General features: G+C 35.6%; 1 protein-coding gene across 5 annotated transcripts in view; it reads right to left on the bottom strand.

Moving 5' to 3' along the window:
• The window catches only part of LOC105447429, a 136,373-nt gene that overhangs the window by 55,546 nt on the left and 63,181 nt on the right, over positions 1–17,646 (bottom strand). For 4 of the 5 annotated variants that reach the window (XM_030982801.1, XM_030982802.1, XM_030982805.1 and 1 more), the window contains exons 9-23: positions 16,062–16,140; positions 14,797–14,875; positions 14,228–14,298; positions 12,867–12,880; positions 11,558–11,693; positions 10,540–10,817; positions 7,931–8,146; positions 7,192–7,369; positions 6,623–6,694; positions 5,388–5,477; positions 3,872–3,955; positions 3,223–3,377; positions 2,649–2,729; positions 1,886–2,021; positions 1,173–1,324 (exon numbers count right to left, since the gene is read on the bottom strand). In XM_030982801.1, the coding sequence (XP_030838661.1) occupies positions 1,173–1,324; positions 1,886–2,021; positions 2,649–2,729; positions 3,223–3,377; positions 3,872–3,955; positions 5,388–5,477; positions 6,623–6,694; positions 7,192–7,369; positions 7,931–8,146; positions 10,540–10,817; positions 11,558–11,693; positions 12,867–12,880; positions 14,228–14,298; positions 14,797–14,875; positions 16,062–16,140 (1,821 nt within the window). The remainder of the gene's footprint in view (positions 1–1,172; positions 1,325–1,885; positions 2,022–2,648; positions 2,730–3,222; positions 3,378–3,871; positions 3,956–5,387; positions 5,478–6,622; positions 6,695–7,191; positions 7,370–7,930; positions 8,147–10,539; positions 10,818–11,557; positions 11,694–12,866; positions 12,881–14,227; positions 14,299–14,796; positions 14,876–16,061; positions 16,141–17,646) is intronic. The other variant, XM_030982803.1, reaches the window with a different exon arrangement.

Here is a 17,646-nt window from a genome sequence, read left to right as displayed (position 1 = left end):
ATTCAATTCCGGTTTTGTTTTTAAAAAATCATTAAAAAAAAAACATGGCAAAATTCTGGGAACTAATAGAGTGGTGAAGTGTGACGTCATCAAAAATCTGTTTTTAGAATTTCTCCATTTTTTCTTCATTTTCCAAAAGAGTATAAAAAATAATGTCCAAATGGAGAAAACCAATTGAATATGTTAAGTATTGGCTGAGATATGACCATCTGAATAAAAAGATTGCCTATGGGATCTCAGTGTTATATGCTCTGGCTCCTAACCATTAGGAGCCAGAGCATACATATAACACTGAGTTCCTATAGGGAATATATTCATTCAGATGATCATATCTCAGCCAATACTTAATATATTCAATTGGTTTTCGACATTTGGACATTATTTTTGATGCTCTTTCGGAAAATGAAGAAAAAATGGAGAAATTCTAAAAACAGATTTTTATGACGTCACAGCTTCAGTACTCCATATTGTCCTTTTTACAGTAAAATGCAAGAAACATGAAATAAGGAGATAAAATACTAGATTTGGCATGCATTAAAGCTTTGGCTTCAAGACAAAGTGCCTTCCCCCCCCCCTATATGAACTTTACTCCCCTTCAAACAAAATAAAGTATCTTTAACTACATCTTCTGTGATAGAATTGTCATTTGGAACTAAAGGTTGGAAATAATGAGAATGACTGTGAAGTTTGATCAAGTCATGACATGTACAGGTATGTATATGTTTATTCATTTGGCATCATGTATAACAATCTCTTTACTTGATTTTTTTTTTTTTTACATATTCTAAAACCCAGATACAAGCATATTTGTTAAGGTATGGGGATATACACATCCCAGAGACTAGGTACCAGGCTTATACTTGATGTAGCAAGAGGGACAATTTGTAGTCATCACAATATTTTGTTCATCACCACTACTTGCCCTTGCTTTTCAGCAATCTTCCACCCTAACAATCATTACCACCATTTTTTGGTAATTAAACAATCATGTCCCCCTCCCCCTTTCTGAATCTTTATTATATATTAGTAGTGTGAAGACGTTCTCATTTCCATCACCACTACCACCAACACTGCCATCATTCTCATCCGCCCCTCCTCCATTATCAAATTACTGATAATATCATCATCTATCCATCAGTACCGTTGTCATGACAACCCATCATCCCTCTCACCTGTCCTTGTAGGAAGACGTCTTCATTCTGAGATCTGTGGAGCAGCCTCTTGCCGGTGTCTCCCTTCTCACCAAAGATGTTGATGTAGACGTTGGCCTCCGTCGCCGAGTTGGGCTCCGTTCCCGTGGCAACCGTGATAAAGTAGTGCATCACTGGAAGAAAAATAGTCATTGGCCAAGGATAATTAGATTTGAGTGACATGCAGCTAAACAATGCAGGTGAAATAACTGAGAATTAAGGTTGAAATGAATGTTTGGCAGTGTACACATATAAATTTCTGTGGAGTTCTGTCGTCATGGAGACTTGATAAAGCAAATATTCAACAAAAGGACAGATACATTTTCAAAGGTCAAAGGTAATTACGTTTGTATGAAAAAAGCAGACATACATAGCAAAAGCAGACTTTAATCCAATTATAGCGTAAAAGTACATCTTAAAATATGATTTTTGCAGGCTTAATCCAATATGGCTCTGGATTTGAATATTTACTACTGTTTGTTACAGAAAAAAAGAAAAAGTAGTGTGAGTGTAATAGCTGAAAAACGTGTCTCTTCCCAAACATATTATATAAATATACACTAACATGCAACTTTCAACAGTAAACTGTGTTTAGGGACTTTTAACCAGTTGACTACTGAATTTTATAGGTCCCATAGGCTTAACACAGGGACCACCGGGTTCCTGTAGGCAAAGGGTTAATAGACTGTACTTACTAGGTAGAGGCTTCTTCCCAGGTAAAGCAATGGCATGCTCTCTCCAGAGATCACCATCATCCTCCTTGAGTGAGAGCCAACGATTCTTGAACTTACAAACGTGTTTGTCACCGTGGGAAGGCTCGATCAGACTCACCTGAATGTTAAATAATAATAATAATAATATTACATTTCGAGGGGTCAGTGACACAAAGACGTACGTAACTCCATTTTGGCCATTTTGAGCACTTAGGCCTGAAGTAGTTAAGTCTATGTTTCACTAGCATTGACTTCAATGGGTGGAGTTAAGTCTTTGTGTTTTCTGGGAAGCCCACATTTGTCTGAATACTTTGATATCAAATACTCATTTTGGCAAAATATGGAGTTACGTCTTTGTGTCACTGAACCCTCGATTTATAAAGCACCTTTTCATTAGATACAAAGCGCATACCGGTAAAATACTTCAAACAAAATAGTGAGAGAACATTATCATACAAAGCTTACATTACTAATAAACAGAGGGGAATATTACAACAAATTAGAAAAGATGTGTTTTCAGACACCTCTTGAAAGCTATCTGTTTACGATACTGGATTGAGAGACTTAAGTGTATTACTACTGGCTGATCATGTATTATAGGGTTACAAGCATAGAAATAAATGTAGGGGTAGACTAGAGTCCTTGCAAAATGGTTAGCTCTCTGATATTTGTTCAACTGAGAACATGGCTACAGTAGATATTATCTGTTGGTAATAGTACATTTAGTCAACGCTTCATGTCTCACCGTGTCTAATCTCCAGGAGGCCTTGTAGGAGTCCAGTCCAATCCGTATCTTGTACATGTTACCAAGACCAAGCAAGTTGACCTAATAACAAGCAAAAACATGATCAATTCAGTAATTCATTCTACAATAGTCATACCCAATGCATTCAATGATGGAGAAGAAGATGGAAAAGGAGGAGGGAAAATAAATACCAAGAATTATCAGGAGAAGGCAAAAGAGATTAGATGACATATTTACAGGAAAAACAAGAGGGTTGTAGACAAAAGGAGTAGAAAAGAATGAAACGATATATAAAGAGGGAAATAAATTTTGCAAAAAATAGGAGGGAAAGGAAACTGCATTGTAATATTCTGATAGAACCTTCCACAATTCTTGTGTGTCAACTTGACTTTTTGTTGAAGGATTTTCTGAATTTCAACATTCTGACAAACCTCTGTAACTTTCCCATTCTTTATAAACTAATATATCGTCACCAAATTAAAACAAAAGACTTTGTCAGGGTTCATAACAGATGGCACATGCACACAAATTCAACAATTGAATGCAGACTGGTGGACAAACATATCTCACAAACCTTAAACTTGTCTTCACTGCCTGGGCTGAACAGCTTGGGACTTCCTTTGCCTAGAGTGAAGGGTTCTGACACCTTCTTTTGACCATAAACCACCAGGACTACGTTAGCTTTGGTTGAAAGGGAACCAGTTTTAACAAGGCACTTCCATTCTCCATCTATCAGAAAAAAGAAACTTGTTATTTAAAGGAACCATCACTTCTGCACAATATCATGCGGAACAAATATCGAACTCAGCGTAAATTACTGATAATGATAAGAAGATGTACTAGCAGAAGAAGAAAAATAAGAAGAGGAGGAGGAGAAGGAGAAGAAGGAGGAGGAGGAGGAGGAGGAGGAGGAGGAGGAAGAAGAAGAAGAGGAAGAGGAAGAGGAAGAGGAAGAGGAAGAGGAAGAGGAAGAGGAAGAAGAAGAAGAAGAAGAAGAAGAAGAAGAAGAAGATGAAAAAGAAAAAGATGATGAAGAAGTAGAAGGATAAAAATGATATTTAGGAAATTATTATATCATTCATCATCAGCATCAAGAGCAATAATGATTCTGTACTTATATCAGTACAAAGTTAACAATACGTACATACATTTCCAGATAATTAGCTAAAATGTACATGAAATAGCTGTGCATGATTTCAAAACAGTTTTTATGTTACAAGTACCTTCATATTGTGTTTTCTCTTTTTCTTCAATAAGAGCTGCTGCTGGTAGTGGTGCAGCCTCTTTGACCTGCTTTAGTTTGGATCCTGGACAAAAAGTATTGTAAAAGTATTTGAAAAGAAATTAATAGTGACAATAATAAACTAAATGCAGAAGTCCAACCAAGGTCGAAATACCAGTTGATACCAGTTGAAACCAGTAAAGATTTCCAACTGGTATCTACTGGTTTGAACTGGTCTCAACTGGTCTCAACTGGTAGCGGTACCAGGTAAAACCAGTTGATACCCTTTGGAAACCAGTAGAAATACCAGTTTGAAGTCGGACAAATAGAATAGCTTGGATCTTTGACAAATAAGTCGAAGTGTAAAAGTAATTGAAAAGTAATGGTAAAATAAATGTGATGGTTATGAAATTAATATAGTGACAATAATAAACTAAATGCAGAAGTCCAAATTAATATAATGGGAACATAATTGAGGTGGAGAGGCAAATTAACATGAAATGTTTCTTTAAGGGTTGCATAAATCTTAGTGTGAGTTGGTAAAATTGTGCATATATTCTGTAAATTGTTAAAATTAAATTCAAATTCAAATCAGTAATCTCATTCTATACAGCAATGAAGTAATGTTCATAGATATCTTTTTCTAATATATATAAACATTTATGAATATTTATGCCCAAAAGTGCATGTTGCATGTGATGATTATGCATCATCTCTATTATTATTGCTATCAATGGAGCACACATCTATCTATCTATCCAATAGATTAATGCTTGCAACTATTCCAGCCTGGGAAAAAACAAAATGCCTCTTTCTTTAAGGGTTACATAAACCTTCTTGTGAGTTGGTAAAATTGTGCATATATTCTGTAAATTGTTGAAATTAAATCAAAATTAAAATCAGTCATCTCATTCTATACAGATACATGTATATAGAATTTTCAGATATCCATTCAAACTGTGATAAAAGATTAAGACTTGAATCGCTATTTAGGTGTCAAAAAACATGAAACTGTTATGACAAACTTTGTTATTTGTTCTTTACAGCAATGTTCATAGATATCTTCTTCTGCAATATATATGTATATATACTGTATGTATGAATATTTACGCACAAATTATGCAAAAGCTTTAAAAGCTCACTTGTAGAGGCTGAACCCATTGGGGTAAATGGGGATGGAAAAGGTTAAAAATGAAATAGGTTAAAGGATAGTATGGGAAGTATCTTTCATTTTCTTTTGATATGTTTTTCATTTGAGTACTAGATGACAAAAACATCTATTCTTAAGGCTACAAACGAATTTCAAGATTTCTAAACATTCATTGTGAAAAAACAGTTTATTCATTAGTAAGCAAGGTTAAATTTCATACCATGTCTATGGCAGACTTCAATAACTAATCAGCTAGATTAATAAGTAATAATCAGTCTCATGTGAAAATAAGTTAGTTTGATATAAGTCCACTCCAAGATATTGTGCTGGGTGAGCTAGAGGCTGGTTTGTTATCATCTTTTGTTACCCTTGGTTTTGACAGGCTTCTTCTCCTCTTTCTTCGCCGCCTTGGCAGCAGAAACAATATCAATTTTCTCTTCACTCTTCCTCTTCTTGACTGCTTGGAGTAAGATGGTGGGATGACGAAATATAATTTTAAAATTCATTCTGACAGTAATAATAATATAATGGGAGTGTTGGAGCGAGTGGTTTAAGGCGCTTGACTGGAGATGCGAAGGTTGAGGGTTTGAATCCCGACACAGCACTAATATTTTTTGGCAAGATATTAACCTTCAGTTGATACTCTCCACCCAGGTGTTAAATGGGTACCCGGTAGAATGCGGCCGTCATGTTGGTCAAACAGTTTTTGAGCGTCAAATGCCGCCTGGCTGGAATGCTCCCCAGGGAGTGGAGATTGTGCACACAGTGTGGGAAGGCAAGCACTAAATCCAATGACGGGGGTAATAGTATATCTGTAAAACGCTCAGAGACATTGTATTAAGCGCTATATAAGCGGAATAATATTATTATTTTCCGCTTTTATATAGCGCTTTTACATTGACGATGTCTCCAAGCGCTATACAGATATATTATTACCCCGGTCATCGGATTCAGGCTGGCCCGCACATGATGTATGCACATTCTCCACTCCCTGGGGAGCATTCCCAGCCAGGCATCATTTTACTGACACTCATAATGCTGATCGAGCAAACTACTTTAACTTTCGCATCCTAACGGGTACCCATTTAAAACCTGGGTCGAGAGTGGCAATTAAAGCATGAGGGACAGATGAGGTTTTAATTTTTGGCCATGTGGGTGCATCCACCTTAGTAGACTACCCTGTATTGTACAACGTACATGTACTGTACTTTATCATTAAGCTTTAATAGTCCATGACATTTTGACCTGATGATCTATCATTCTTTGATGTGTTGTCATCTTGATGATTTAGATATGATGTACCCATACCAGACACATTGAATAGTATGCTGTAAAATGATGTGGTATGGGAGGACAAATAATGCAGGTAGAGAATGAGAAGAGAGAGAAAGAAAGACGAAGAGAAAACAAAAAAGACACAGAGACAAGAGAGAGAGAGAGAGAGAGAGAGAGAGGGAGAGAGAAAAGAGAGAGAGAAAAAAGAGAGAGGGGGAGAGAGGAGAGTGAGAGAAAAACAAAGATAGAGAAAGAGAGAGAAAGATGCAAATGAGGGAAGGAAAGAGAGAAAGATACACAGAGAGCAAGGGGGAGCTTGTAACTTACGTTTTTTAGTCATCTTGGTAGGTTTGGGTGTGGTTGGTGGTGTAGGCGTGGTCAATTTCTTCTTGATTCCAACTGAAAAATAAACACATGAATAGAAGTCAATGCCAATTGCTACATGTACATGTTTATACATGTATTTTCAAAGCAAGACAACAATTAATGTGAAGCATGGGGCCCAAGTCCATGTGTGCACTTTTCAATGCTAGTGTGTGCTTGCTCATAAAGTGCCTCAGATAATCTACAAATACATCCATCCATCCAAAAGATATTTGATATAGCGCCTTTTCCTTGCAGTTACAAAGCGCTGCACACACGCTCCACAATGTTTGGGCCACTTAAAAACAAAAGTACATGTAGTTAAAATATTTGTTAATGGTCAACGTACTATAAGGCCATTCGCTCTTTTTTTTTACCCCTCATTCTCATATTTTGTGTGTGTCTATTTGCTCTGTATTAATTATTTTCTATTGATTAACGATGCTCTCTTGCCTATATACATTTCATGTATGTTGTTTTTAATGAGAGTACAAAAATAAAGACTGAACTGAACTAAACAGACTGCTACTCACACTCGATGACCTCCGGATAGAGCCTGACATTGGTCTCGCCGCTGTCGATGGTTGGTTTGACCGAGCCATCAGGGAGAAATCCTACGCTCAGGTTCCGTAATGTGTTGGATTGCAGGGTGATATACCCCTTGTCTTTGAATTTGTTAATCAGAAAATGGCAAGACTCGTCTCCGATCCCCTGAAATATATTGAAAGAAAGCAGGAAATTAATACATACATGTATAATTTACCTCTTAACCTGACTCAAAACATTGTTCAAGGTTGATGAAAAAATGCTTAATTTTTGTATGGAAGCTGGAAGAAATCTTGTCTTAACGCCTTCCAAAGTATCCTATCTGTGCATGTGCCAACCTGCAGTGTGCGAGAAAGGTCGCCATCTACTGTTGAACATCATGTTTGAAGTAGGGTCAATTAATACTTTCCAGGGGGTGTTTCACATAGAACAAGATTTATTTTAAGTTGGACTTATAACTACGGCAGGATGTTCATGCCTCTGTTTGCTCTCGCCATTTACTGGCATTGGTCTCTCAAGGGACGTACATGTACAAATCATGGTCACAAATCTACAGAATTTACAATTTTTGATAACTCATTATTGAAGGAAAAAATATCATCTAAAGATCATAACGGTGAGAGCAACCAGTGGCATGAATGGCCTGCCATGGTTAAGTCCAAGTTTTAAGTCAATCTTTGTCTTTGTAAAACACACCCCAGAAATGCTTTAGTAACCACTGCTTACCGTCACGTTACATTTGCCATCTTTAATCCTCAGGTACTGATCAGGTTTGGTCTGGCTCTCAAACATCCTCGTCTTCTGGCCGGGCACCCTCCTGACCCGCCAGTACGCGCTCTCTGTCTTCTGCCCGGTTGCTATGACGGCGTCCTCACCGTCTATGCTCAGGGTCTGCGTGCGTGAGGTGTAGAAGACTACCAAGCCGTTGTCACTGAATGTACCCTGATTATGAAAAGAGAGTAATAATAATAATAATAATAATAGATGATAATAATATTAATAACGGTAATAATAATAGTGGCAACAATAATAATAATGATAAGAATATCAAATTTATGTAAGAATACCCCTACATTATCATATATTTGTCATTCAGTGGATATGAAAAGTTACAGTTATAGTTTTATGGTTATAGTTTTAATTAGATGTTTAAAATAATAATAAAAAAGATAAAATAATAATAATAATAATTTTTAAAATGTCCTTTTAAACAGGTAATCCTCATCAGTATAAATGCTGTTCTCCCTGAGGGACCTGCAATCGTATTATAACCCTAGAAGAAATATCATAAACATTTAGAAAATAGATATAGAATGGTAAAGAATGACAGGTCAGTTAGAGTATAAGATGGAGTGAAACAGTGGGCACAGGAGCAAGTGTTGAAGACTTGGAGGCATTTAAAGGGGAAGTCCACCCTGATATTAAGGTGGTTTTAGTAGAAGCAAAAATAGGAAAGAAACAAGTCAGAGAAAGTTTGAGCAAAAAACGATTACAAATATAAAAGTTATGAATTTTAGAAAGTGTGATCAATTTAATCAAACACAAATTTATCTTGGAATGCACAAACACTTAAGTCGGTACAGGTAAGGGCTCTTGTGTTTGTGTAATTGGGTTTCTACAGACGTGTATCAATCAGATATGATTATTTACGTCTGGGGACCGACCTTTAACGTCATCATCCGAAAGACGTAGTAGAAGCTATTATTTTTTTTATACACTACCACTTGCAATGCAATTACATTTAAAATGGTTTTCATTTTGTTGTTGTATTTATTTTTTTGTGAGGGAGGGGGAGGCAGTTTACATCATAGATAGATAGATAGATAGAAATGGTTTTTATTTAAAAGATCATCGCAGCTAATGGCTGAATTGCGATCCATTTCACAAGGTTATATACAATACAATTGCAATTCGAATTGAAATAACACAAAATATGCCATAAATCAATAATCAAACATATAGACATTTCATAAAAATTCATTGATCAAATTCAAATTTTTGTTAAAAAAAGAAAGAGATAGGGAGAGGTGTAGGAGAGGGAGAGTTGGAGTGATGACAAAGAGAGAGAAGGAGAGAAAGAGAGAAAGAAAGAGAGAAAAGAGGGACGAAAGAGAGAGACGGAAAGAGAGAGAGAGAGAGAGACAGTTGAAGAGAGGAAGGGACAGACAAAGGGTACCTTATCATTACAGATGAGGGGAGATGGCAAGAAATATTCAGTAATGCAGACAATTGAGATAAAAACTATCGAAAACTACATCATGATTAAATGAGGCTTAATATCAGATAAGAATTCTAAATAAAAACATGTTTGTCTGAGACTCAAGGAAATAAGGCTTGCCAAAAATTAAGTATCAAAAGATCTAATTATACTCTGTAACAAGAACGATACAAAAAGTACATGACTGTATGAGTACAAAGAAGGCCAGGAAGTGCCTCACAAGATTTTAATCTGATTAAAAGGCAAGATAAAAGGTTTTAAAAATTACAAGTAAAGAGCTAAACATGATATAATCAACAATATCACATATTAAACATAATAGAGGCTCACCATGTATTAGTACAGCATACATGCACATGTACATGTACATGTAGTACAGTGATCCAATATTTGCTCCTAGCATTATATTGTCAAAAGAACAGGTTAGGGATAGGGTTGCAATTGGGTTTTGGGTTAGGTTTAGGGTTAGGTTAAGGGTTAGGGTTAGTGTTAGGGAAATTGTTGTGTCTATAAAGCTTTGGAAATGTTTTTTGTTTTGTTTTTGTTAACCATTAAACATTTAATCACTCTATGCAGATGCATTAATGTACATACATGTACAAACTATTATTCAAATATTCAATGTTTATGTTTGAGAATAGTAAAACTATTTCATGAGGTGAGAGATACATCTGCTGTTCTATTCAAAGAGGTTCTTTGATACAGGTGGTAGCTAAAAAGGTGTCGTGGACGAGTGGATATGTCACCGGACTGTGGATCACAAGGTTTGCAGTTCAAGTCCCACCGCGGCACTATAATGTCCTTTGGCAAGACATTGATCTATGTTTGCCACTCACCACCCAGGTGATAAATGGGTACCCGGTAGGATGCGAAAGCTAATGTGGTTAGATTAGCAAGTGTACGCTTGTAAAAAAAGACGCCTGGCTGGAATGCTCCCCAGGGAGTGGAGAATGTGCATACATTGTGTGCGGGTAAGCCTGAATCCTATGACCGGGGTAATAATATATATATCTGTAAAGCGCTTTGAGAGGGCCTTCGGTCCTGATAAGAACTAGCTATTATTATTATTATTATTACAGGAGGTTTCATTGTAATAATTTCGGGTAGCTGAGCTCACCTTGACGTAGCAGTAGAAGAGCTTCTGCGGTCCCAGGCCAGCACCTCGGGGGTCATGAGGTCGTCCACTCTGAACAAAGGTCAACATCTGATTGGGTGACTTGACCGACTCGATGGCAACAGAGCGGTCAGGCTGGACCTTCAGTTTGAACTCACATTGCAAGCCGGCTTTCTTGGCTCCACTGACCTTGTTGTTCTCAAGAGAAAGATACAGCTCTGGTTTGCCTTGGGTCCGGAAGATGCGAATGTTGCCTCGTAGTTTCTCAACCAGGTATATCGCTATGGCAACAGAGAAAAGTATTTAAAAAATCGCATATTAGAATATGTGTGTGTGAACAATTAATCATTGTCTTGCATGCTGGTGCCGGTACATGTATAACCAAAAACAAGTTTTGTTCAGAATTCACACACTTTGTGGTTCCACTAATATTGTGGTTTTCAAGGGTTAGGTACAGCTCTGGTTAAGGTCTGAAAGGTCTGAAAGGTGCGAGTGTTGCCTCAAACTTTCTTGACCTGGTATATCGCCCAGGCAACAGACAGATGAAGATTAAAACGATATATACACATAGATGTACATTGTACAAGTCATGTTCTTGAATGATGAATCATCTTGAATAATGCACATCCTGCATTAACTGCTGCCTAATGTCAAAGAGCTACATGTACATCAGTATTGACACATATACCAAAAGACTTGCAATCTCAAAAACCTGTGAAAGTCCTTCTTTTTACACTATGCTGATCACCTTTTGAAAATTGGTAAAAGGACAAAATCCTAAAAAAAGGATAGGGCCATGTAACATTAAACTTATCCTTCAAATTAATTGTATCTCCTATCATCAACCATTAATTGACAATAAATATTAATGGAAGACTAATTTATATGTTACAAATATACAGTATATAGATACATGCAACAGTGCATGGAAAAATACAAATAATTGTAACAAGGTTTCTAAAAATCAATGGTGATTCAAATTCAATGTTACAGGGCCAATTAAGGGATGCTAAAGGCTCACCATTTTTGTTGGCTGATTCAGGATCGCCACACGCATCCACGGAGTTGTCTGTGAGTACCTGGAGCGCTCGTCCACTGACCTTTGACACCAAGGTCACCTGACATCCTGTCTCATATTTCCACTTCTCCTGGTCCCACTAGATATCAGGGCAGAATGACAAAAATTCATCAGGGGAGTGTTTCATAAAAAATTTACGTTGAAATTAACTCTAAATTGGACTTAACATTATGGAGAGCCATTTGTAGCCTTAAAATAAATATATTCAAAAGCAAAAATTTAAGTACTTTAGACTTATTCCACACCAAGAACATGAAATCTCCTTGATAATAGAAAATAAACATTTTTTGTTTTTAAAATAACTTTTACAAAATATTTTCACAAAAGTCGAACTTAACTCTAAATTGGACCTAACATTATGGAGAGCCATCTGTAGCCTTAAAATAAATATATTCAAAAGCAAAAATTCAAGTATTTTAGACTTTTCATAAATTCCATATCAAGAACATGAAATCTCCTTGATAATAGAAAATATAAATAATTTGAATTTTATGTTTTTAAATAACTTTTACAAAATATTTTCAAAGATGCGAACGGCTTTCCATAATTGTTAAGTCCAACTTGGAGAAAAGTTCAACATAGGATCTTTGTGAAACACCCCCTTGCAGTTAAATCAGAACAAATTTCTTGACACATAAATCTTTTTTTGCCTGTGTTGTATAATTTACACTTTGTTGTATGTTGTCCAGGATAAATGTACGGTATGCAGACTAAAACTTAAATGAATATCCCCCAAAACACACACACACTAAGCTAAGCTATGATGTCACTGTGTCCCTAAGGACGTTGGATCCACAAACATATTTAAACCATTTTTTGTCCTATCTTGAGCAATTCTATATGCCTTCCGGAAGGTGCTGCCTACAAGGATGTCACTTTCCCATCTCTTCCTTGGTCTTCTTTGCCTATTTGTTCCAACAACAGTCTCCATGAGTATTAAAGCGTTTAGTGAAGCGTACGCTGTTCATTGTGGAAACGTGACCGAACCAGGTCAGTCGGGATTTATAGTAATGCGGGCGAGGATTCGCTTCAGTGGAAATTCACTTCTTTTTTTTAAAGATATTTTTTAATTATTTTCTCTTAAATCAAATACATTGGAGATTCTGGCCAGGACTTCTTCATGCACACACACACACACAAATTAACAAAATGTTAGAAAAAATATGTTCAATTTTCTATATAAAATGGAAATGAAACCCTCTCATATAAGCTGTGTTTTTTTTTAAACATTGAAACAGTAGCATAAACTTACCATTTCTTTTTCAACTGTAAAGGAAAAACAAAAATGGAAGAATAAATGGAACATATTAAATGCAATGGCAATAATCTTGCCAATAATAATAATAATAATATAAAAAGAAAAACATGCACTGATGTCTTTGCAAATATGAGCGTATATATATGGTAAACCACCTACAATATTCAGTTTCAATATGATATAAGCACTAGCTGTTATTGTACATGTACGTGACAGGACTTTTTATTATTTGTAGCTATATACGCAACTACCTTCAGTGTAGCCTTCACTTTACGATAAATGCAGACAAGCATAAAAACCACATACTCTTTTAATATGTGTACAATGTAAGTGTATTTCCACATTAGATTAAGCATATATAACAAAAATACATGTACATGTATTTATACAAGCAACATTGCATGGTGAACAAACTCTTCTTGATCTCACCGCTAAGTAAAACCCATTTACACCTACTTTAACAAATCTGCACATTTGTCTTTGGTAACCGCTCAAATCAGATTTTCATTTCTGATTGTGCAATCAAGCATAGCGGCATATAATGGAGAAAACTTAGAGAATTGAGATGTAAACCACAAACCACTTTCCTTTTCCATTTCCAACTTTCCTTTACCATACATCTTTCTTTTTTTTTTACTCACTCAGTGGATCGAGCTTAAAACCACAATTCACTCTCCTCTTCCCTTTTCCAGTCTTTTTTTTCTCTTGTCGCTGTTTTTTATCAAACTCACAAGGGATACGTGTTTTCAATCTGTTTTTTCTTTTCTTTTCGTGTCGCTATTTTTAAATCACAAGGGACACGTGTTTTCAATCTGGTTGGTGCTTTGCTTGGCTGAGCATTGAAAAATCGAGGCACGTACCCCATAAAACTCACTCATCTGGAATGATTTTCTCAAACTGACGTAAAAACGAAACAATAAATAAATGAAAACACTTTGGATAATTCCCTAGTGAATTCTCTAAGAGTCGACTATTAAATGCACATGCATTGATAGACTTGATGTGCTACATGTATGTACATCATGCATTAGTATGAACACATAAATACAGGAGCTGAGATTAAAGAATATTCAAAACATTTAAAACAAGTAAAGTATTTTCTTGCAACAGTGTGGAATTCACTGTATGCAACAATACTTTTTTATTTTAAATCTCAAAACTCTAGTCTAGATTTCTGCTCAGAGTTCCAGAAAACACACAAATATACAAGACAAGATGATGATCCCTACACAAAGAATTGTTTTACAAAAAACAATTTTACAAAACAATTTCTTTGTGAACAGACCATCATTATTTATTGTATATATGAACAATGTACATGTATAAGCACTAATGATTTGAATACTGATACTCACAGCTGACTGGTTTGTTGTTAGCGAAGAGTTCTCTAACGGTGTTCCCATCATCCTCCCCAGCATCTAACCACCTGTCAAACATTCAAGGTCAAATGTCAAACTTGTCATTGCCATATGTGCAATACTTTTGACACAGTAGTTTGCAGTAATTCCGGTAATTATTTATAAAGAAAATGTAGTTAATTAATTATTTGAACAGTCATGTAATGTTAGTACAATGTATATGGTCTTGTATTAGACTCTCGATCAACTGGTTTAAAGATATCTTTCGAAATACGGCTATCCACATCAGACCTCGAGATTAAATTTGAAAGATTTTTTATTTGTATCATTATATGTTTATTTCATTATCATATTGTTTTATTGAAGCAGCCTAAATGAAACTCTGTCAGAATTTAAAACTGTTTTCCTGAAAAAATGATAGGTTGCAAAACAAAGAGCTGGACAAATTCATTACAAATTTGCTATCTTCTTTATTATAGTTACTGGTAAAACTTGTACGGTGTATCTTTGTGACTATCAACATTTTCATTATCATTATTATAATTATCAAGTGTTTCATGACGAACCTGTAGCATGGAAACACCGCTTCTGGCCCACCTCCATCCGTTTCCTTGACAACCACTTTGTCCAGAAACCACCCTTTGCCTAAGATGGAAATAAAATGGAGGAAACAGTAATAATCGGACATAGAAAATAAAAAATTTACATCTGCGACTGAAATATGATTTCTCGAGTGCAATTAACAGGATGTAGTTCCTCTAATCCAATTTACATACACAATACATTTCTCTTTCTCTCTATTTTTCAACTCTCTTTCTCTCTCTCTCTCTCTCTCTTACAAGTATATACAGTCTGTCTACGACATTCTCTTTGGTACATTCTGCTCGTCGTCTTTTTTAACCTTCATAGACACTGGCTCAACATATGTGTAATTTGTGTTCTTCATATACAAAATTTAAAGGATTCAAGACACTAGGAAGATGAAAAAGAATTTACAAAATATATATATACAGTGCATCCCAGAAAAAATGGCTGCCTGCCATAGCAACAAATACCTTTTTTTTTTTTACGATCAGCCATGCATGAAGTCTTTCGTCTTCTTTGTTCTTAAGGCAGACAGCCAGTGGAACAGATTCGTTTAATGGAATTATGGAAATGCAAGCATTACTTGAAACAAACAGAACTTTGTTATTCCTGGCTTATTTTTCCTGATTTAGGTGTCGTACACAAAGTGAACTTTCTAGAAATGTAATTTTCTCTTTGAAACTCAGATACCATTCGCCAAATGACTTTTTGGTACCCTTTCATATATATACAGTGCATCCCAGAAAAAATGGCTGCCTGCCATAGCAACAAACAACAAACACCATTTATTTTACGATCAGCCATGCATGAAGTCTTTCGTCTTCTTTGTTCTTAAGGCAGACAGCCAGTGGAACAGATTCGTTTAATGGAATTATGGAAATGCAAGCATTACTTGAAACAAACAGAACTTTGTTATTCCTGGCTCATTTTTCCCGATTTAGGCGTCGTACACAAAATGAACTTTCTAGAAATGTAATTTTCTCTTTGAAACTGAGATACCGTTCGCCATATGACTTTTTGGTACCCTTTCTTCAAATTGTTTTTACTCACTCATGCATGAAATATGCATCATATGAGTTGCATTAAATGAAAGACGAGGATCTACAGTGTAAGCTTTACAAATATGAGTCACTTATTAATTATAATTGTGATTAAGTTATGATAAAACATTGATAATTCTCAGTTTTGTTTTTTCTGGGACGCACTGTATAGAGGTTAAGTATAAAATGACAAAGAGCAGTCTCACCTTGTTCTGCAGAGTCGTGGCCAATCACAATCTTGTTTACTGTTCCCAAGGAAACAGCTTCCAAACTGAAAACATCGGTCTATAATACAATATGAACATAAATAATGTTAGCGATATCTTTTAACAGAATTAGATAAAAACAATATTTTTCAAATTGATATATACACATGAACTCATGTACACGCTGGAAATTATGTAAAAAAAAAATAATGTTCCTTGTTTATATAGCACTTAATACATCAACGATGTCTCTAATCGTTTTACAGATATATTATTACCTGTCATTAGATTCAAGTTCGCCCCCACACAAGTATGCACATTCTCCACTTCTTGGGGAGCATTGCAGGCAGGCGCCATTTTACAGACGCTCACGATGCTGAGCAAACTATACATTATACGTTCGCATCCTACCGGGCACCCATTTAGCACCTGGGTGGGGAGTGTACGCTTGTAAAAATGACGCCTGGCTGGAATGCTCCCCAGCGAGTGGAGAATGTGCATAAAATGTGTGCGGGTAAGCGTGAATCTGATGACCGGGGTAATAATATATATCTGTAAAGCGCTTAAAGAGGGCCTGCGGTCCTGAAAAGCGCTTTATAAGAACGAACTATTATTATATCATTTCATTTTGAATTAACATTTACAAACATTTACTCAAGTCTCAAGATGAACTCTGAAGAGTAATGTTTTGAAATGTAAAAGTTGTCTACCGCAGATATTACATACTAGTACTACAAGTTTCGATTTCAAGTAAACATAGCTGCATGCACATTTACAAATATACATACACACCTGAATGTATATGTACACCTGTGTGTATTCATAGTCTGCATATATATCTTATACCATTTAAATTCTTTGGTAGGATTTGTCTTCATTAATAGAAAAGAGAATAAAAGGCAAGAAAAAAGGAAAGGATGAAATGACACTGGGAAACAAACAAAAGATATAGCAGAGGAAGAGGAGGAATTAAAAAAAAAAAAAGACAGAGAGGTACTAGCTGTCAATAAATAAAATAACAAACAGAGAAATAGACAAACTGAACAAAGAGTGAGGCACATATAAAAGACAAGAGAGAGATAAAGAGAGACAGATAAGTATCTAGCAAAATATAGATATACCTAGAGGGTGAATAATACAAGACATGAAAATAGAAAGCTGAGGAAAAACTGACAAAAAATATCCCTCATTCATTAACAAAGTTTAATAGAAGAATACACAGTTGGCTTGATTAGAAAGAAAATAATTTTCCATCAAGGCTCCAATATTTGAAACGTAATTACGAAATCATGTCGTATTCTTATCCATGGAGAAAAACAGAAAAACGGAATAGCTGATAGTTTTTTACTTGTCCCTTACAATGCCTTCATAATGGGCCTGTAACTCTCTGTTGTTGCTATGGTAATGCTTACATCACTGTTATCCCATAAGAGTATTACTTATTCAATCATTTTCAATGTCTTTTCAATTTCTTGCACAACATGTAAATTGTATATGTGTATCAAGTCTTTGTTTCTAAGCTTAAAGATAAGCTTGAGTTCTGGCAATGATAGAAAGTAAATTCTCACAGAATCCCGCAAAGCTT

This window comes from Strongylocentrotus purpuratus, unplaced genomic scaffold (assembly GCF_000002235.5).
Source record: "Strongylocentrotus purpuratus isolate Spur 01 unplaced genomic scaffold, Spur_5.0 spur5_scaffold_13, whole genome shotgun sequence".
Lineage (NCBI taxonomy): Eukaryota > Metazoa > Echinodermata > Echinoidea > Camarodonta > Strongylocentrotidae > Strongylocentrotus > Strongylocentrotus purpuratus.
The sequence above is the reverse complement of the archived record's forward strand: the minus strand, read 5'-3'. Positions and strand labels throughout refer to the sequence as shown.